General features: G+C 45.3%; 1 protein-coding gene across 6 annotated transcripts in view; it reads left to right on the top strand.

The window, feature by feature from the left end:
* Positions 1-18,448, top strand: part of Eif2ak4 (eukaryotic translation initiation factor 2 alpha kinase 4) — an 88,795-nt gene that overhangs the window by 40,875 nt on the left and 29,472 nt on the right. For all 6 annotated transcript variants that reach the window (XR_009057690.1, XR_009057691.1, XM_057780131.1 and 3 more), the window contains 10 exons: positions 1,328-1,755; positions 2,700-2,769; positions 5,714-5,797; positions 7,357-7,479; positions 8,905-9,009; positions 11,273-11,330; positions 12,431-12,510; positions 13,545-13,646; positions 15,565-15,618; positions 17,115-17,351. Coding sequence is in view for 4 of the 6 variants with exons in the window: in XM_057780131.1 (XP_057636114.1) it covers positions 1,328-1,755; positions 2,700-2,769; positions 5,714-5,797; positions 7,357-7,479; positions 8,905-9,009; positions 11,273-11,330; positions 12,431-12,510; positions 13,545-13,646; positions 15,565-15,618; positions 17,115-17,351 (1,341 nt within the window). In the remaining 2 variants the exon portion in view is untranslated. The remainder of the gene's footprint in view (positions 1-1,327; positions 1,756-2,699; positions 2,770-5,713; positions 5,798-7,356; positions 7,480-8,904; positions 9,010-11,272; positions 11,331-12,430; positions 12,511-13,544; positions 13,647-15,564; positions 15,619-17,114; positions 17,352-18,448) is intronic.

The following is an 18,448-nucleotide window of genomic DNA, read 5'->3' as shown; positions in this document are numbered from 1 at the left end:
TCTGCTTCCCAGTCAGGCTTGTTCGGCAGCTGGCCCTTCACCGTGTGCGCTTGTTCATTTGGACAACTGAGTTGCTATTCTTAGTGCATTAGGTCTTCTGTAAATGAGAAGGGAAATCTGGTGCAGTTAATTCAGTCAGACCAGTGCAGTCCTCAGCCTAGGGATGGCCCATGAGCTTACTGGCCTTGGAGACAACTTTTTCTGTTGATTCATTCTGCTCCCATTTTTATTATCTTATTTTATAATCATGCTTTTGAATCTTAGTTGGGTGAAATCAATGGGCAGCATGTATGTTAACTCTAATTGCTGCAGTTGGTCAAGCATAGTCTTTGGGCTTGGATAGTGTTCTTTCTCCATGTGTCAATCATCTCCTCAGTGTCCGAATTCAGGCCAGGAATGAAAATGCATAAATGCCATATAATTAAGAAAACTGAGTCTCGAGGAAACTGAGTATCTCTCCCAAATTTACATAGCCTTATACATTCTTTATAAGCTAATTGGCATTTTATTTTAGACTTGTTAACATTTCTGGAATTTCATTCACCTTTAGTGACGTTAAGTTTTAAGAAAATAAAATCAGTTAAAAACTTACACTAGCTTTAGAAAATTAATTTTACTTTAAATCTAAAATGTATTTTGATATTTATTTAGCAGATATAATATGAAAAGAAAAGGGAAGTAATGTCATGAAAATTAATTAGTGGAACTTATTACTTAAAATGTTAATCTAAATTTTTCAAAGAAAAGAAAATGCTATGCTTATCAGTAAAATAATAAATTACTAAATAGGCACGTTGGCCCATGCCTATCCCACCATTCAAAAGGTGGATGCAGGAGGTTGCAGAGTATAAGGTAAACCTATCTGCTTAGGAAGTGTAAGGCCAGCCTGTGCTAAATGAGACCCTACCTAAAAAGGAAAGAAACGTGATTAAAACGGAGGTTATGTGTATTCTGGAAATCCCAGCTCTGAAGAGGGAAGATGTCAGGTTACAGGCCCGGCTTCATAGTGAGATCCTGTCCCAAAAAGAGATGGGAGAAAGGGAGAGAAACAAGGAGGTGGAGAGATGAAGGTTGCACCCTCCCCAGTGTTTCCCTGAGGAAGCACGACCCCCAATCTGGATTCCTTGAGCATTTACCCTAGTTTGGGGGTAACCAATGCTTTCCTTGGCTTGAATTAAAGCCTTGTGGCTCTTCTTAGCTATTATTGTGGGTTCTCAGAATTCCAGATTCTGCTAGGGAGGAACAAAGGAGCCGGGAGGTGTAAAGGCCAATGTGCAAGGTCCTGGGCCCCGGGTCTGACCAGGTCCTGTCCTCTACTGCCGGGCAGGTGCAAAACAAACTGGACGGCTGCTGCTATGCTGTGAAGCGCATCCCAATCAACCCCGCCAGCAGGCACTTCCGCAGGATCAAGGGCGAGGTGACGCTGCTGTCGCGCCTGCACCACGAAAACATTGTGCGCTACTACAACGCCTGGATCGAACGGCACGAGCGCCCAGCGGTGCCTGGGACACCATCCCCGGACTGCAAACCCCAGGTCCAGGACAGCCCAGCTGCCTGCGGGAAAGCAGCAGGCGACACGGTGGAGCTGGACAGCGTAGAGGCTGCAGCGCCGCCTCCTATCCTCAGCAGCTCGGTGGAGTGGAGCACGTCTGCTGAGCGCTCCACCAGCGCGCGCTTCCCAGTCACTGGCCCCGGCTCCAGCAGCGACGAGGAGGAGGAGGATGAGCGCGACGGTGTCTTCTCACAGTCCTTCCTGTAAGTGCTAGCAGTGGGGCCCACACCAGAGGAACGAGAAACACGTCGGTGGAAACCTCTTTCAGAGAGTAGCCAAATGGAACCCACAGGAAATTTAAAGATTGCCCACACCTGAGGCCAGGAGAAAGGAAAAGCAGAAGTGATTTCCAATACTTTATCTTGAAAGATTTAAGAGAATTTCTGACAGGGCAGTGCTTTAAATCACAGCTTCCAACTCTGTGAACCACTTAAGAGTCTTTAGAGTCTTCTTGACGTAGTCAGTCTTCACTGCCCTTAAGACCTGTGATTATGACCCAAGAGCGTTTGCCTTATGTACTTCACTGTACTCAGCTGGATACAATTTATCTTAGCAGTTAATTACTTTGAAAAACATATATATATATATATATATATATATACTTTTTAAAAGAGTTCTTTGTTGGGGCCTGAAGAGGATTGCTGGGTAAGAGTTCTTTTTGCTCTTCCAGAGGACTTGAGTTCCATACCCAGCAAGGTTCACAATCATCTGTGACGCCAGTTCCAGGGGAATCCGACGCCCCCTTCTGGCCCCTGTAGGCACTGCATACGTATGGTGCACGGACCATACACATAAAAAAAAAGATTTTTTTGTTTTAAATAAATTAAAGATTTGAGTTTGGGTAACAGAAAAGAGATAGCAACAGCCCAGTCTGTACTGATGCCGCAGAGTCATGGTGTGCCATAGTCGCTGGTCTACTGCTGTGAAGAGACCCCATGACCCAAGCAACTTATAGAAGAAAGCCTTTAATTAGGGGCTTGCTTATGGTTTCGGAGAATTACTCCAGTTCCATCTTGGTGGGAACCTTGGCGGCAGGCAGGCATGATTCACAGACAGAGAGACAAAGACGGAGAGAAACTCAAAGCCTACCCTTAGTGACACACCTCCAACAAGGCCTCCTAATATTTCTTTACTTCTTTTTCTTCAGACCTGCTTCAGATTCTGACAGTGACATCATCTTTGACAATGAAGACGAAAACAGTAAAAGTCAGAATCAGGTAAATATGGAGTAGAAGTTACCTGTTTTACTCGGCATGGTGAGTAAGGAGATGACACCAGATGGAAGAAACAGGCAGAATGTCAGAGCACTGATCTGACATGAGTGTCAGCTGTAAAACATGCCCATTCATTTAAAACATGTGCTACTAGTGTTTATTATACATCATAATAAACTTTTATTCACATCATAAATTTATACCAATATATACATGTATAAATTTATCATAAGTTTTATATTGACATGAAAGAGAAAAAAAAGACCCACAGTTTCACGTGTGGTGAAAAGTTTTGCAGAGGGTCCAGAGAGATGGTTTAACAGTTAAGAGAACTCTTGCTGACCTGAGCTAGGTTGCCAGCACCCATATGGTGACTCACAATCACCTGTAACTCCAGTTCCAGGGGATCCAGTGTCCTCTAACCTCCAGGCACACATATACACAAATAAATACAATTTAAAAATGCTTTTGTTTTAAGTTTCATAGGAGATTGGGAAATGCTTTCTATGGTTGGAGGTGAGGATTGAATGCAAATTAAAGTCTCATCTTGGAATAGAGTGAGCTTAATCTCTCCCACATCGGTTAATCTTGATGCTCACTTTGATAAACCATCTTCTAGAACAGTGTTTTAACTATGTAGAACAATTCTGGAATGTTTGATCAGTTAATTTACAGAACCACAGCCAGCCTTATTTTATTTCTGATGTTGTGGACAAGAGGAGAGAATACGGGCTGGGTGGTGGTGGTTCACGTGTTTAATCCCAGCACTTGGGAGGCAGAGGTAGGTGGGTCTTTGTGAGTTCGAGGCCAGCCTGGTCTACAAAGTCAGTTCCAGGACATCCAGGACTGTTACTTTTAGTAAAAGTAAATTATTGATAGAGCATGTCCTTTCTAGGGACTGGAGAGCTGACTCAGTGCTTGAGAGCAAGCAATGCCCTTGAAAAGGAAGTCCACAGCTGCCTGTAACTCCGGTTCCAGATGTTTACACACATACACACGCGAATGATCTTTTTAAAGAGCAGTCTTGTGGGCATGTGTAGTGGGTGTGATATAAACCGCGTTTCTCCACACAGCTTGTGGTTTTAAATGCTTGACAACAAACACTCTTCTGTGCCTCAGATTCCACGCATCCCTGCTTCCTTCTTGGTCAGGCTGCAGAGCTCCAGGCTGATGTCTAATCTCAGAGGAAAAATCGTGGGCCGTCCATTGTAGATTCAGAAAAATAAATGTTCTGTAGCTAGATATGGTCTGTGATAACTTCAGTACTTGGGATAAAAAGATAACCACCAGCATTCTGAGTGTGCTTACAGGATTCGAGTATGTAGACCCTGTTAGATACACAGTTGGGTTGATTTGAAGATCTGAATGAATTAGCCAGTATGTTTTTAATAAGTACTTGTCAGTTAAGAGTCTATGCTTTCATTTCTTAATTAGAAATTTAGCTACAATAATCGCATAAATAATTTAAACTGCTAAAGCAAAAATTATATTTGCTTTTAGTGTTATCTGTGTATTTGCTTTTATTAAGGGCATCAAATTTATGCTTCCAGTTTGGCTCAGTTAAAGGCAACATCCCATGAGCTTTCTAAGTGATGGGTAGAAACCCCACGGGATTAATAATCTTCATAGATGATCTCCAGAGAATAGAAGTAATTCAATAGTTGAATCCAGTTATTTCAAGAGCAGAACTTTTTATTTTTCTATAAAAAGCAAAAATATTGGGAAACATCCTTCCTCGTAAAAACTGGAGTCAGGGGGCAGGAGAGCAGTTAAGAGCCCATAATGCTCCAGAGAGGACTGATTCCCAGCACTCATGTCTGGTGGTTCACAGCTGTCTGGTTCTCCAGGTCCAGGAAATCCCATGACCCCGTCTAGCCCCCAGGAGCACTCGGCACTTACATGCACACACCCACACAAGTCATGCACACATAGATATAGCTTAAAGAATCTAATAAAAACCCTGTAAATCAAAAATGATCAGAAACTAACATACTTTTTCCTACTTTGGGTTAAAAGTATTTAAATATGTCTGTCTAGAAGAAAAGACTTTGTGTGTGTGTGTGTGTGTGTGTTTTCAATACAGGGCTTCTCTGTAGCTTTGAAGCTTGTCCTGGAACTAGCTCTTGTAGACCAGGCTGGTCTCAAACTCACAGGAACCCACCTGCCTCTGCCTCCTAAGTGCTGGGATTAAAGGTGTGTGCCACCACCACCAGGCTTTTAAAAATATTTTTAATGCATGCATGTGTGTTTCTGTTTGAGGTTATGCACACCATATAACTGCAGCTCCCCATGGAGGCTGCAGAGCACTGCATCCCCTGGAACTGGAGTTGTAGGTGGTTGTGAGCTGCCTGATGTTGGTGCTGGGACCGGAACCCAGGTCCTCTGCTACAGTAGTAAGTAATCGTAACCATTGAGCCAGTAACCTTTCTCCAGGCTCTCCAATCCTGGAAAAGACTTTTTTTTTTTAAGATGTTATGCATTAGAAAGAAAATGACTTATGGGAGACAAGCAAGTTGTGGCAGCAAAGCAGTTGTTCAGGAATGTAACCCAAAGGGCAATATACCCTTTGATAGTGTGAACACATTAAAACTGCTTTCTTTGAATCCCCCAAAGGAAGACAGCCTGTTGATACTGAACCCTGTATTCATTCTGCCCTTCATATCTTTGGGCCTTCAGTGCTAAGACGGGAGCAGACTTTCTGCTATTGCACACCCTCCTGTTCCCCATTTTCCCATTGTTCGTGTAATAACAGATCTGTAAGCTGTGCAGAATTTCTGGTTAGAATGCCTCAAGCTTCTCAAGGACAGTGGTTGTGTTCTGCTCTGCCGATGTCCCCCGGAGTGATAGGAAGCCGTGCACAGGGGTGAAGTTGGCGTCTTAGACACAAACTCTTGAAGATGGTGATGTTCTTGTCAATCTGAGTTCCCCTGTGCTCCTCTTGGTTCAGGCTGAAGAATGCAATGACAAGGACAGTCGCCAGGAAATTGAGCCAGCAGTGACAACTGAGGCTGTGCACTACCTTTATATCCAGGTGAGACCCTGGGGGACAGCTCGGTGACAGGGGCCGCTCATTGCTTGTTGGACGTGTGTTTCATGATATGCCACAAGGTAACATAGACAAAAGGGGCTGATTGACATTGCCAGAGACTAATCGGCCAGGAAAGTTAGAGCATGGGCGCCTCCCCCTCCCGCCCAGCCTTGAACTCAGCATTTTTTTCTCAGTGTTGTCAGAGGCACTTGGGGGCAGCTCTGGATTCAGGCTGTGCACGTTCACATCCTGGATCTTCCTGTTACCACTGTATAGCGCAGATGAGAGTCTTTAGTGTTTTGTGCCTCAGTGTCCCACGACTTAGTTGTGAGAATAATTAATTAAGATGAAGAAGTGCTTCTAACTATGTCTGAATCCCATAAAGGCAAGAGTGGGCATGCCTTAACTGTCTGCGTGTGTCCGTTCTCTAAACAACCCTGCGAAGTGGGTGGGACTCATGGGAGCTCAGAGAGGTCGGAGTGGAGCCTGGAGGGAGACTCAAAGTGTGCCCGCAGTGGCTGCAGAGGAGACAAGGCTGACCTGTAAAACAGACTCACACTTCTGCCCGAGGAATTCCCCACTCTGGTCCTGGCCAGAACCGGAAGCTACTTTCACACATTGACCTTGGTCTTAAATAATGCTACATTGTTTTCTCTCTTAATACACCCAAGAGGGGGTGAGTCAGTGCCCTGCTTGAATGCTTCCATAAGTATAATGTTTTCCTCTAGATTCAAAGAGTATTTGTTATTCTTATACAAATAAAGTCAAGGACATCATTAGGCAAATAAACAATTGAAAATTTGAGATTGGAAGCAATTTTGTAACATAATAACATTTTATTGCAATCTCAATTTTCACATTTGTAACAAGGATTTTAAACAAGTAAAACATCTTTAAAATAAGCAGCTGCATATATTGTATTTGTTTATTTATTTTATATACATTGATGTTTTACCTACATGTATGTCTGTGTGAGGGAGTCAGATACTCTGAAACTAGAGTTCCAGACAGTTATGAGCTGCCGTATGGGTGCTGAGAATTGAACCCAGGTCCTATGGAAGAGGACCAATGCTCTTATCCACTTCACTCTCTCTCTCTCTCTTTCTAGAGAAAGGGAAAGGGAGGGAGGAAACGAGAGAGAGAGCCTCTCATGCAAGAGGTTCTGGGTTCAGTCCCACTGAATATATTAGCTGCTAATATTATGTATATTTGCCCCAATGTGTTCTTCAGTACTATTGGTAATTAATATTACTATTAAACATGTTTGTTCCTAGGGTTTTAGGGGGTGTTTGGGGTGCTAGGGGTTGAATCCAGAGCTTCATGTCTGCTTAGAATGCACTGTGCTCTACCACTGAGCTACATCCCCCTACTCAAGGTGGTTTTTTATAATACTCTTAAGTTTGTTTTATCTTTTAGCATTAAAAAAAAAAAGACAATTCTTTCCAAAACTGCTTAAAATCCCTGTCACAAGTTTAATGAGTGATTGCGTTGACTGCAAGCTAGCCTCCTCATTTTGAGCCTTTGGTGTGATCAGGTCCCGCCCTGTCCCTCCTTTCCGGTAGATGGAGTACTGCGAAAAGAGCACCCTGCGGGACACCATTGACCAGGGACTGTTCCGAGACACCAGCAGGCTCTGGAGGCTTTTCCGGGAGATTCTGGATGGATTAGCTTATATCCATGAGAAAGTAAGCTTCATAACGTCCCATGTCCGTGGACTTCTCTTTACATCAGTTGTGTATGTGTGTTGTGTGTTGCATGAACGTTTGTGCACGCATTGTGGGATTAGGGATAAGCTCCCCTATGAATGTGCTCATGGATGCCCGAGGTCAACACAGGGTAGGCTGAATGAAAGTGGACCCATAGACTCGTATATTTGAATACTTGGTCTCCAGTTGGTGAACTCCAGAGTGGTGGGAATGCTATTCCCAGTTAGCTCTCTCTGCCTCAGAGTTTGTAGATCAGGATATAGCTCCCAGCTATTGTTCCAGCACCATGCCTGCCTGTCTGCCGCCACACTCCCCACCGTGATTGTCACAGACTCACCCTTTCAAACTGTGAGCTCGAATAACCCTTCCTTCTGTAAGTTGCCCAGGTCACGGTGTCTTGTCACAACAGTAGAAAAGTAAACAAGACAAATGAGACAAATGTCTTCTACTGCTCTCTCTGTCTCTCTCTCTGTCTGTCTCTCTGTCTGTCTCTCTCTCTGTCTCTGTCTCTCTCTGTCTCTCTCTCTCTCTCTCTTTCTAAACATGAAGCTAGCCTTTTCAGCTGGCTAACCAGCCAGCTTTGAGGATCTGCTTGTCTACCACTCTCTGTACCCAGCTTTTGTTGAGTATCCAGACTCAGGTCCTCGTGCTTGCACAGAAAACATTGCACCTCCTGAACTGTCTCCCCAGCCCCTACTTACAAATCTTCCCTAGGGTCCTGTCTTGGGGTCCTGGGTCTGTGCTCTGTGCGCCCAGTATCCGCAGACTGGCACTGGGTCCCCAGCACTGTATGTCAACTACACACGCAGGCACAGACATGGGACTCTTGTTCTCTGAGCCGGAAGTCGCCTTTACAGCATAGTAAAAGGAAGAGTTCTTATTCCAATTAGCACTTCTAGGTGGGAGAGTGAGTGTGGTGAGCCCTCAGGAGAAGGGGAAAACGGGATTCCTATGATGCCATCCTTGAGCTCCTCCCAGGAGCTGGCAGTATAAACTCAAATTGTTAGAATAATGTGCAAGGCTCATGAAAGAGCGGAATGAATAAGTGTACAACTAGCATGGGTGGAGAAGCTCAGAGTGCCCTGGGCGGGAGAAGCCGTGCAGAGTAGCAGGAGCGGGCGTGAGAGTCGTGTGGGGCCCGACCCTAGTGGGACTTTGTGCTGCGGTGGAGGGGAAGGTAATGAGGTCTCTGCGGGGAGCTGGTGGAGGGAGCCTGGGAGGACCTGCTTGGGACCACCAGTGGGGAGGCCACAGGACCCCCAGGACATTCCAGAGGTCAGACATCGAGGACCAGGTGGACCACAGGAGAAGCCTCTTCCAGTTGTCACCATTTGAAATTGGAAAGATGTAAAGTGTTAAACTCTGTGGGAAGCAATTGTTGGACTCTTCCTTGTCTTCCAACAGGGAATGATTCACCGGGATTTGAAGCCTGTCAACATTTTTTTGGATTCTGATGACCATGTGAAAATTGGTGATTTTGGTTTGGCGACAGATCATCTAGCCTTCCCAGTGAGTATTTTTAAAAGCAGGCTATGCCTGGACATTGCCTGGGTGCCTGGATAGTCTTGGAAATAAAGAGATGGGATAGTGTGCCCTGCCATGTCACCGTCTGCTGGGAGGCGGGGCCGAAGGGGCCAACTGCAAGCGTCTCTTAGGCTTTGAATTTAAAGGGCGTGAAGTTATTGGTTTATGAACAATGTTTACATAGAAGGTATACAATATTTTCTGAAATAATTTGATACTTTGGTATCCCTTGCTGACATTTGAAAAGATGCTTTACATGTAAGGACCTGTTAGCTGGTTTGCAGAGGTGAGTCTCAGTCCTGGACAAGCACTGGTCCAACACTGGCGTTGGTTTAGCATACAGAGCTGGTTAATGTGAGGTAGGGAAGCAGTAAGAGTAAGGAGGGGCAGAGATGTGGTTGTGAGGAGCAAAAAAGGCTGTAGACCCAGTGCTGTGCCGCATACCGTAGTCTCAGCTCTTAGATGGTTGAGACAAAAGAATCGGTTAAACCCAGGTGTTCAAGACCAGCCTGAGCCACCCAAGGAAAAAGAAAGACTATAACAACAGTGGCATTACGAATGGGCCTTAAGGGTAGGTAGGAGTCTACAGGCCAGAGTCAGGGCAGAGCATAGTTCTACTGGGGCAGGGACCTCCAGTATAAGCCAAGGGCCTAGGTGAGTACCCCATGTTCTGATTGGCTGGAACTGTGAAGTGTAGAGAGGCTGGTATGAAGAGAGGAAGTCTTTGGAAAGCTGGGCACACTCGAGTACCAGGCCCTACTGCATATCCTAAGCTAACTTTTAGGTGACATGATCATGGTAAGCGCAGCTCATCCAAGGCTGGTCAGAGAAAGAAAACAGAATTGGACGATGACAAGAATAGTCATCAGGCCTAACTCAGCAGGTGAAATTAGGAGTGGAGAGTAAGGAGACAGAAAAGAGCTGGGAGTGGCGGTGAGCGCCTATTATCCCAGCATGCAGCAGGCAGAGGCAGGAGAACTACAATTTCAAGGCCAGCCTAAGGTGCATAACAAGTTCTAGGCCAGCCAGATTTATGGAGTGACATCCTACACCCATTCATGAAAAAAGGAGGTGAAAGAGGAGCAACAAAGACTGGGTCCTGCACCCAGTGGGTAAAGCATACTGAGAAGTGCAGAGACCATGCCCAGGCCGCACAATGGGATGTTATCCCCGACTGAAGGACCAAAACGGCTCTGCAGTCCCGCTGACTCAGGCAGAGAACAGCACTCAGGCCTCGTCTGTAAAATCTGAGCATTCTAGGACCTGTGTCAAAGACTTAGCTGCAGAGTAGAACAGAAGGCGAGCACAGCGCCTGGAGGGGTGGTCTGGCTGTGTCAGCTGCTCCTCTGGCTGCGGTGTAGAGAGTTTATTTAGGGATTACGGTATCAGGGTTAGAGTCCATGGTGGCAAAGCTGGGGTAGCTAGCATGCGAGGCAAGCAGGAGACAGAGAGCACACTGGGAATGACAATGACATGAATCTTTTAAACTCCCAAGCCTGCCCCAGTGGCATACTTCCTCCAGCACGGTCACATCTAGTACTCTTCTCCCAGACAGCCACCAACTAGGGACCAAGTACTCAAATGTCTAAGATTGTGGACAATAAATACCTCACTTAAACCACAATGCTCATTTAGGGTGTGACCGAGGGGTGAGACTGCCCAGTGAGTGTTTGAGCAAGGGACAAGTTAGTGACCAGCCTTCAGGGGGAAAACAACAGCAAAGCTGACCTGGAAAAGTTGTAGCGCCAGAAAAAACAGAGCAAAGGCTTCGTTGCAGTTTTTCATCATCTGTGCTTCCTGGTAAACAGTTCTGTTCTTGGAGTCTGTGGTCTGAACATAATTGGTTTCTTTAAAGAGTGTGGGCCTTTTTGTCCTGAAGAGAGCTGCCCAGTGAATTTCTCTTCTTCCTCTGGTTTTCCCAGGGTTCCTTTGAGCCTTTGCATGAATGGGTTAACTAGATATAAAAAAAAATAAGTAAATGAGATAACTCAGAAAAGTGTGGTGATAGCCACACAGCGGTTGAACACACCTTCAATCCCCATACTCAGGAGGCTGAAGCAGGCGGATCTCAAGAGTTTGAGAAACTCAAACTACACAGAGAAACTCTGCCTTGAAAAGACAAACTAACAAAAAAGCATAGTGTTAATTATTCTGACGTCCATGTTAGCTTTTCAGGCTTGTTTAGAAATGGATGAGCCATTCCTATGGGATGCACTAAGGTTTTAACCTATACTCCATTGTGTTTTAGACTGATGGCAAACAGGACAACCAGGCAGGCGATCACGTAATTAAGTCAGACCCTTCAGGTAAAGCCTTTCTTTCATCTATATGCGTTTAAAAGCAGACTTTAAAACTTTTCAGCCTGAAACTTGCCTTTTACTTGTAAAGACTTTATTCTGAAGTGAACTGAAAAAGAGTTTTTATGAAAGTTTTAAGTTGTTTTTTGGATTTTTTAAAAAGATTTATTCATTATGTATACTGCATTCTGCCTGCATGTATGCCTGCATACCAGAAGAGGGCACCAGATCTCATTATGGATGGTTGTGAGCCACCATGTGGTTGCTGGGAATTGAACTCAGGACCTCTGAAAGAGCAGCCAGTGCTCTTAACCTTTGAGCTATCTCTCCAGTCCCGTTTTTTGGATTTTTTGGATGGTGGTCTTTTTCACTATGTTAATTGTTCTTCAGAAACATAAGAACTTCAGTTAGTAGACTAATGGTCTCCTGGAGGCCTAACGATGTGTTTTGAGCAACCCCAATTGGTCCTGTCAGGTTACCTCAGGCCCTGGCCTGTCTGGGATCCTATCCTGCCCTCCTATGTAAGCAGACTCCCTTGTGTGAGGCAGTGCTGGGCAGTGTAGGGCTCACGTTCGCTTCTGGTGAGTACTGCACACAGGATACAGACCAGGCCTCACTTTTAAGAAGCTCTTTTTGGGGGCTGGAGAGATGGGTCAGTGGTTAAGAGCATTGCCTGCTCTTCCAAAGGTCCTGAGTTCAATTCCCAGCAACCACATGGTGCCTCACAACCATCTAAATATGAGATCTGATGCCCTCTTCTGGCCTGCAGGCAAACACACAGAATATTGTATACATAATAAATAAATAAAATATTTAAAAAAAAAAAAAAGAAGCTCTTTTTGTTTTAGGCCAACAAGATGGCTCAGCAGGTAAAGGTGCTTGCATTCCCACAAGTTCTCCTCTGACCCCCACACGCCACATACATGTCACAGCACACACACACATACACACACAAATGTGAGCAAGGGGGAGGAGGAAGCCCTTTGGTTTTCAGTTTTCTTTATCTAGACCTGGGGGGTGTAGCTCACTGCCACTCACTGGCATGCACAAGGCCTTAGGTTCAGTACTTAGTCCATGACTGGAATGCTCTCCTTCTGGTTTCCTCACAGGCCATTTGACTGGCATGGTTGGCACTGCTCTCTATGTAAGCCCTGAGGTCCAAGGAAGCACCAAGTCTGCATATAACCAGGTATAGAGTGTGTTTGAGTGTGGGGAAGGGGGCGAGGGAGGGAAGGTCTCAAGAGTAAGTTACAAGAAAGACCTGATATCAAGATTTTAACAGGCAGGGTTTAGAAACCGGCTGAAATAGGAACAGTTGCTGATTCCCATCTAGGCAGGACATGCAGCGGTACCCAAGGGCAGCAATTGAAGCTGGCCTCTTTGTTGCAGAAGCTTGCAGGCCCTCTATCCATTAGGAATATGTGAGTCACTCTCTGCTATTCCCCTACTGAGGTCAGGAACACAGGGAGCAAGGCAGTCACAGGAATAAGAGGGCTGTGTTCCCAGCCCTCAGGGAGCTGACCCAGATGATGGAACCAACAAGGAACCAGGAAAAAAATGAGAGAAATACCCCAAATGTCATGAGGCCTATGAAGAACTGAATTGAGTGTAGCAAGGCAGCAGTAGGAGCCTGGCAGTCATTGAGAATTGTTTCCTTCAGTTCTGGGCACCCAACCCCAAGGACCTTAAACATGCTAGGCAGGTGTTCTACCTCCAAGACCCTTACAAGGATGGCATTTAGAATAAAGGAAGAACAAAGTCAGGCCAGGGCTAGGGAAGTGGCTCAGTAGAGCACTTGGACGGCATGTGAAAGGCTTGGTCCTGTCGGTAGCAGTGACAAGCCATGGCTAGAGCATGCCAGAGAGAGGAAGAGGTGAAGCAGGGGAAGTAGCAAGTCAAGGACAGGTTCTTGTAAGGTGAATACTTTCTGTGCAGCATGGCAGCTACAGCTTATAATAATGTCCAATCATTTCAAACATTGCAAGGAGCTAGCTCTCAAATATTCTTAGAGAATGGTAGCTATTTAAATAGATGGACATATTAGCTTGACTGTGACAATCATATCTGAGTGGAGACTTAGATGATTTCTTTTTTTAAATTATAGTCTGAAGACTTGTTAGAATAGGTCATCAGCTTTCTCAGCCCCATCCCAGTGCAGACCACAGTTCCTGGAGTTCACTCAGACAACAGAACCCTCTAAAGTCGATTCTGCCTTCCCCACAGAAAGTGGATCTCTTCAGCCTGGGAATCATCTTCTTTGAGATGTCCTATCACCCCATGGTGACAGCCTCGGAAAGAATCTTCGTTCTCAACCAGCTTCGAGATGTGGGTGTCAGATAAGTTTGCTGCATACACTCCTTTGTCCTCAGTCTCGTGTGGAGAGCAGAACCCAAAGCAGAATTTTTCCCTGGCATTTGTAATAGAGAAGAGGCTATCAATTATTGATTAAAAACAAACTGGTTTTAGCCTATAGCCAGGCTGGCCTGAAGCATGAGATTCCCTGTCTTAATCTACCAAATGCTGGGATTGCCGGTGTGTGACGCCAACCCTGACTGCCTCCTGTCATTTTAATGACTCTCATTGGCTGATATGTGGTAAGATAATCAGCTGTCATTCTCAGTGACTGTCTTCAGAGCAAGGAGAGTCTCTTCATTTAAGGTGTTAACATAGCAGTTTTGATAACTAGAGACTGTCAGTATAGACTGTTGTTCTGTGTTGTAGTAAGAGAAAAGCCCACATCTCTCAGTGTGCCCAGTGATAAAAAAACAGTTTGTTTGAGATGAGCGAGCCCAGGCTACATAAGACTTGAAACCTTATCTCCCCTCCCGCCCCCCCAAAAACAAAGATTCACATTGAACAGACCTGGTCTTGTAGTGCGTAAAGTAAATCTAAATGAACAGAAGTTAAAATGGATCTGAAATCTGGAGACAGGCCTCTGTGGCAGAGTATTTGCCGAGCCTGACACACACATTTCTCTCAAAAATATCAGTCATTTGAGCTGTTTTCCCCAATGAAATTTCCACTCATGTTCTTGAGATTGCCCCTTGCCTCTGTTGCTGTTTGAGCTCATAGAGATGAGTGCTACAGGGTGCCAGGTCAAGGATGCCCATGACACAGGGGCATTAAGAAAGTGGAGAGAAAAACATGGGCAATTTAGACTCAGTTATTTATGAGCCACAGATCTGGAGAGCCTTTCTCATTCTTGGGGAACAAAAGCAAGCAAACTAAATTGCATACAGCAAGCTTGGCTTGGTGGTGCACACCTGTAGCCCCAGCATATAAGAGGAAGGGTCATTAGTTCAAGGCCAGCCTGGACTGTACAGCAAGATCCTGTCAACACCATAGTAGATAACAAACTAGTCAATAGATCACACACTGAGATGGGTTTAGATTCTCTCTTTTTTAAACTCAGGGGAGGTGATTTCCACAACATAGGCAGTCATTTGGGTAAAGTCTTCACTAGTATACTGTGTGTGTGTACTGGAAGGGGGTGAGCCCAGGGTGTGGGGAAGGTGTTGTGTTAGTGAATTTTTAAAAACCTACGGATACTTTGGACAATAGTTGAATTACTTTTGGCAGCGGCATGTGGGTAGCAGCTCATGGGGTGTCAGTGAACCAAGGGCTGGAATGTTCCCAGAGGATGTCCTTGAGAAATTGCCTGTCTGTAACGGGAAATTACTTAGTTCTTTCATTTCAAGAATATCTAAATTATCAAGTTAATCTTGTAGTTGAAGTCCTGTTCATCAGAAAAGTGAGGATTTGAAGGAATGATCAGGATTGGTGCTAACTGAATACAGCCTGAGCCAGCCTCAAACTCGGCTGTGGACCTCAGGCTGGCCTTGATCCTCCTCCATACACCAAGTTTTTCTCTTAGGTTGATGATTTGATGACATTTTGCCCTTTTTCATTGTGTGTCTCATTAAACCTACTTTGTGTCTCTATAAAACCCTTAAGTTTAATATGTCCTGTGTACTGACTTTTATCAACGAGGATAGCCAGGGCAAGTCTCTTAGATTATCTCTCATTTAAACTCAGGGGACGTGACTTCCATAACCTAGGCAGTCATTTGGGTGAAGTCTGTCGTAGTAGACCATGTGTACTGAAAGAGTGAGCACAGGGCGTGGGGAAGGTGTCATGGTAGCAGATTTTAATTGGCTCTTTGGTTATCTTTCTGTGATGAATAAAAGCTTTGCCTGTGGCAGTCTGCCAAGCACTTGCTGATTTGAATATAATCCTCTCTTAGCCCGCATCGCCCAGGTTCCCCGAGGACTTCGATGATGGAGAACACGCCAAGCAGGTAATTCGCTGCTGCTTTCATTGCTGCGGCTTCAGTTTTGGGAGTTAATTACTGTTTTCCTTCATATTCAATTAGTAATCTTCTGCCACTCATTCTCCTGTGTTCTAAGAACAATGTGGGGGGAAATATCAAAAGACAAAGCTCTTAAAATGTTACTAGACTTGAGATACACTATAAAAAGGCCAAGGTCTGACAGAGCAAATTAACAAACTCCAGACTTCTTTTGTGAGCTTAATTGTGCCTTTGAAGTGTTACCTGGACCATCACCTTAGCGTGGGAGGCGGGAAGAAAGGCTTTTGACAAGTTGCTTCAGATAAAACTTAGAACTTGAAGGGAAAAATTAAATTATATCCTTTGTCTGTTTTGTGGTTGAAGTAGTTCCGGTTTTGCAGGAAGGCTTACACTCTCCAAGTGATCTGCTGTTACAGGTTTGGGGGTTGTTTGGTTTTATAATGCTGGGGAATCAAACCCAGCCCCCCATGCTAGGCAAGTGCTCCACCACTGAGCTATCTCTGCAGCTAATGTTGCAGTATTTCAAAACAAGGTCATTTCTCATATATACCATAACTGTCCGAGTGCGCGTATGTGGTTGTCTCAGGCTGACACTGGCACCCAGCTAACATGGGGGCTCCTCATGAGCCGTGTGCTTAGCTGCTGCTCCTTTCTTCCTGCTGACAGTGGTTTGCTGTGGTGAGGCCTTCACTCACTGATGCTCATCTCAGGGAAACTTGTTCCTGACACTGACTTTTCTTGACGATGATAGTTGGGCAGAAGTCACTTATTTCAACTACCGGTGTAGGCGGAGTTTCTCTGTCTCGGCAGCCACTCCCAAATAACCATTCCAACACTTATTATTAGTTATAAATGCTTGCCTGATAGTTCAGGCAGCACGCGTCTTTAATCCCAGCCCTCGGGAGACAGAGGCAGCTGGATCTCTTCAAAGCACGGTCTATGTAGTAAGTTCCAGACCAGGCAGAAGAAAGAGTCCTTATGAAACCTTTCAAAAGTTTCTGTTGCTTCAGAGGGATCTGTACTATAGACACATAACAAACAACATAAAGCAAGGGAATTCAGGGAATTCGGTAAATAGTGTAATGGACAATAGCAAAGACAACCAACCGTAGTCAGCGCTGACGATGCTAGCTGCCCTGTGCTTTATGCTAAGTGCGAACAGTAGGCATCGGAATCTTTGGTGTTTTCTCCGTATCCCTTTTTATACAGTAATGTGTGTTTCTAAGAATTAACTCAGCTACTGTGTGGTCTGATGAGTTAAGGATGTTTTGATTGTTGGTGACAGAGATATAGAAAGGGCCTCTCCCTTTCGAGAAATCGTCCAGACATTACCCACAAGTCTGTGGTCATAACAAGGTACGACTGGCACAATCAGAACTCTCGGAAATGTCAGTGTAAGCAGTGTCCTGAGCCTCGGCCTGTTGGGGACATTCCTGAGCTCTGCCTGCTGTGCCCTCACCAGTTGTGTGCCGGTCACACTGCAGAAATCCGTCATCTCCTGGCTCTTGAACCATGATCCAGCGAAACGGCCCACAGCCACAGAGCTGCTCAAGAGTGAGCTGCTGCCCCCGCCGCAGATGGAGGAGTCGGAGCTGCATGAAGTGCTGCACCACACGCTGGCCAACATAGACGGGAAGGCCTACCGCACCATGATGGGCCAGATCTTCTCCCAGCGCATCTCCCCCGCCGTAGACTACACCTACGACAGTGACATCCTGAAGGTGGGCTGAGCCTCGCAAGCAGTGGCTTCTCCTTTATTCTTTGGCAGTCTTTATGTATGTCTAGGATACGTTCTGATCACATTCCTCCGTCTGCCCTTTCTTACCCCCCCCACTAGTGTTTATCTAACCCTCATGCTGTGTTTTTAAGTTGCATTTATTTATGGGGGTGGACACGCCATACGTGTCATGGTGCACACGTGCAGGACTTTGTCGTTTCTCCCCATCACATGTGGCTCAGAGACAGAACCCGAACTCTCAGGCTAGGCAACAAGTACCTTCACCTGCTGAGCCTCCCCACTTCTGGTTTGGGTTTGGTTTTACGAACCCAGTGATGCACTGGGTTTCACCAGCTGTTTCTCCAGTGTAAGTTCTTGACTTAAGTTCTAAAAAACCCCAAAAGCACATGCAAAAAGTGTGACTGTGCATAGCTCAGGGAAGAGCCATGCTGGTAATCACTCACTTGATTCTTGACCCTTCTCAGGCTGTGCCCACCCAAGAGACTATGAGACAGAGCCCGACCCAGGGACATCTAAGCACTCAGATCCCTGGGAGGCAACAGTGGCGCCCAGCACTGGCACGTGGCCTAGGAAGCTAATACAATGTTCCCTGGCTCCCAGCAGCTCTGGGGCCTGGCCTGGACTCTTCAGCTATCAGCATCTCAAGAGTCTTTAAAAACTTCCAGATAGTTACTGAATAGTAGTCAAGATGCCAATTTTAGGAGGCTTTATTATTTTATTTCTAAAACTATAAAACAGAAGAACCTGAAACAATCTAGAGAAAAATTTAAGAAGTTGGGTGAATAGATAATCAATATTGGTTATCTTTGCCATGTAATTCTATATCATTAGCCTGTAGTATAATTACAAGATAGAATAGTAGGGGAAGTAGTATAGATTTTAAATGTATATGGAAGCCAGGTGGTGGTGGCACACCTTTAATCCCAGCACTCAGGAGGCAGAGGCAGGCAGATCTTTGTGAGTTCAAGGCCAGCTCTTGTGGTCTACAAGAGCTAGTTCCAGGACAGGCTCCAAAACTACACAGAGAAACCCTGTCTTGAAAAAAAAATTATCCTTGGATAGTTTCTTACATGACTACAG

Source organism: Chionomys nivalis, chromosome 9 (genome assembly GCF_950005125.1).
Source record: "Chionomys nivalis chromosome 9, mChiNiv1.1, whole genome shotgun sequence".
Taxonomy (NCBI): Eukaryota; Metazoa; Chordata; class Mammalia; order Rodentia; family Cricetidae; genus Chionomys; species Chionomys nivalis.
Note: the sequence above shows the minus strand (reverse complement) of the source record. Positions and strands in the feature narration are given on the sequence as shown.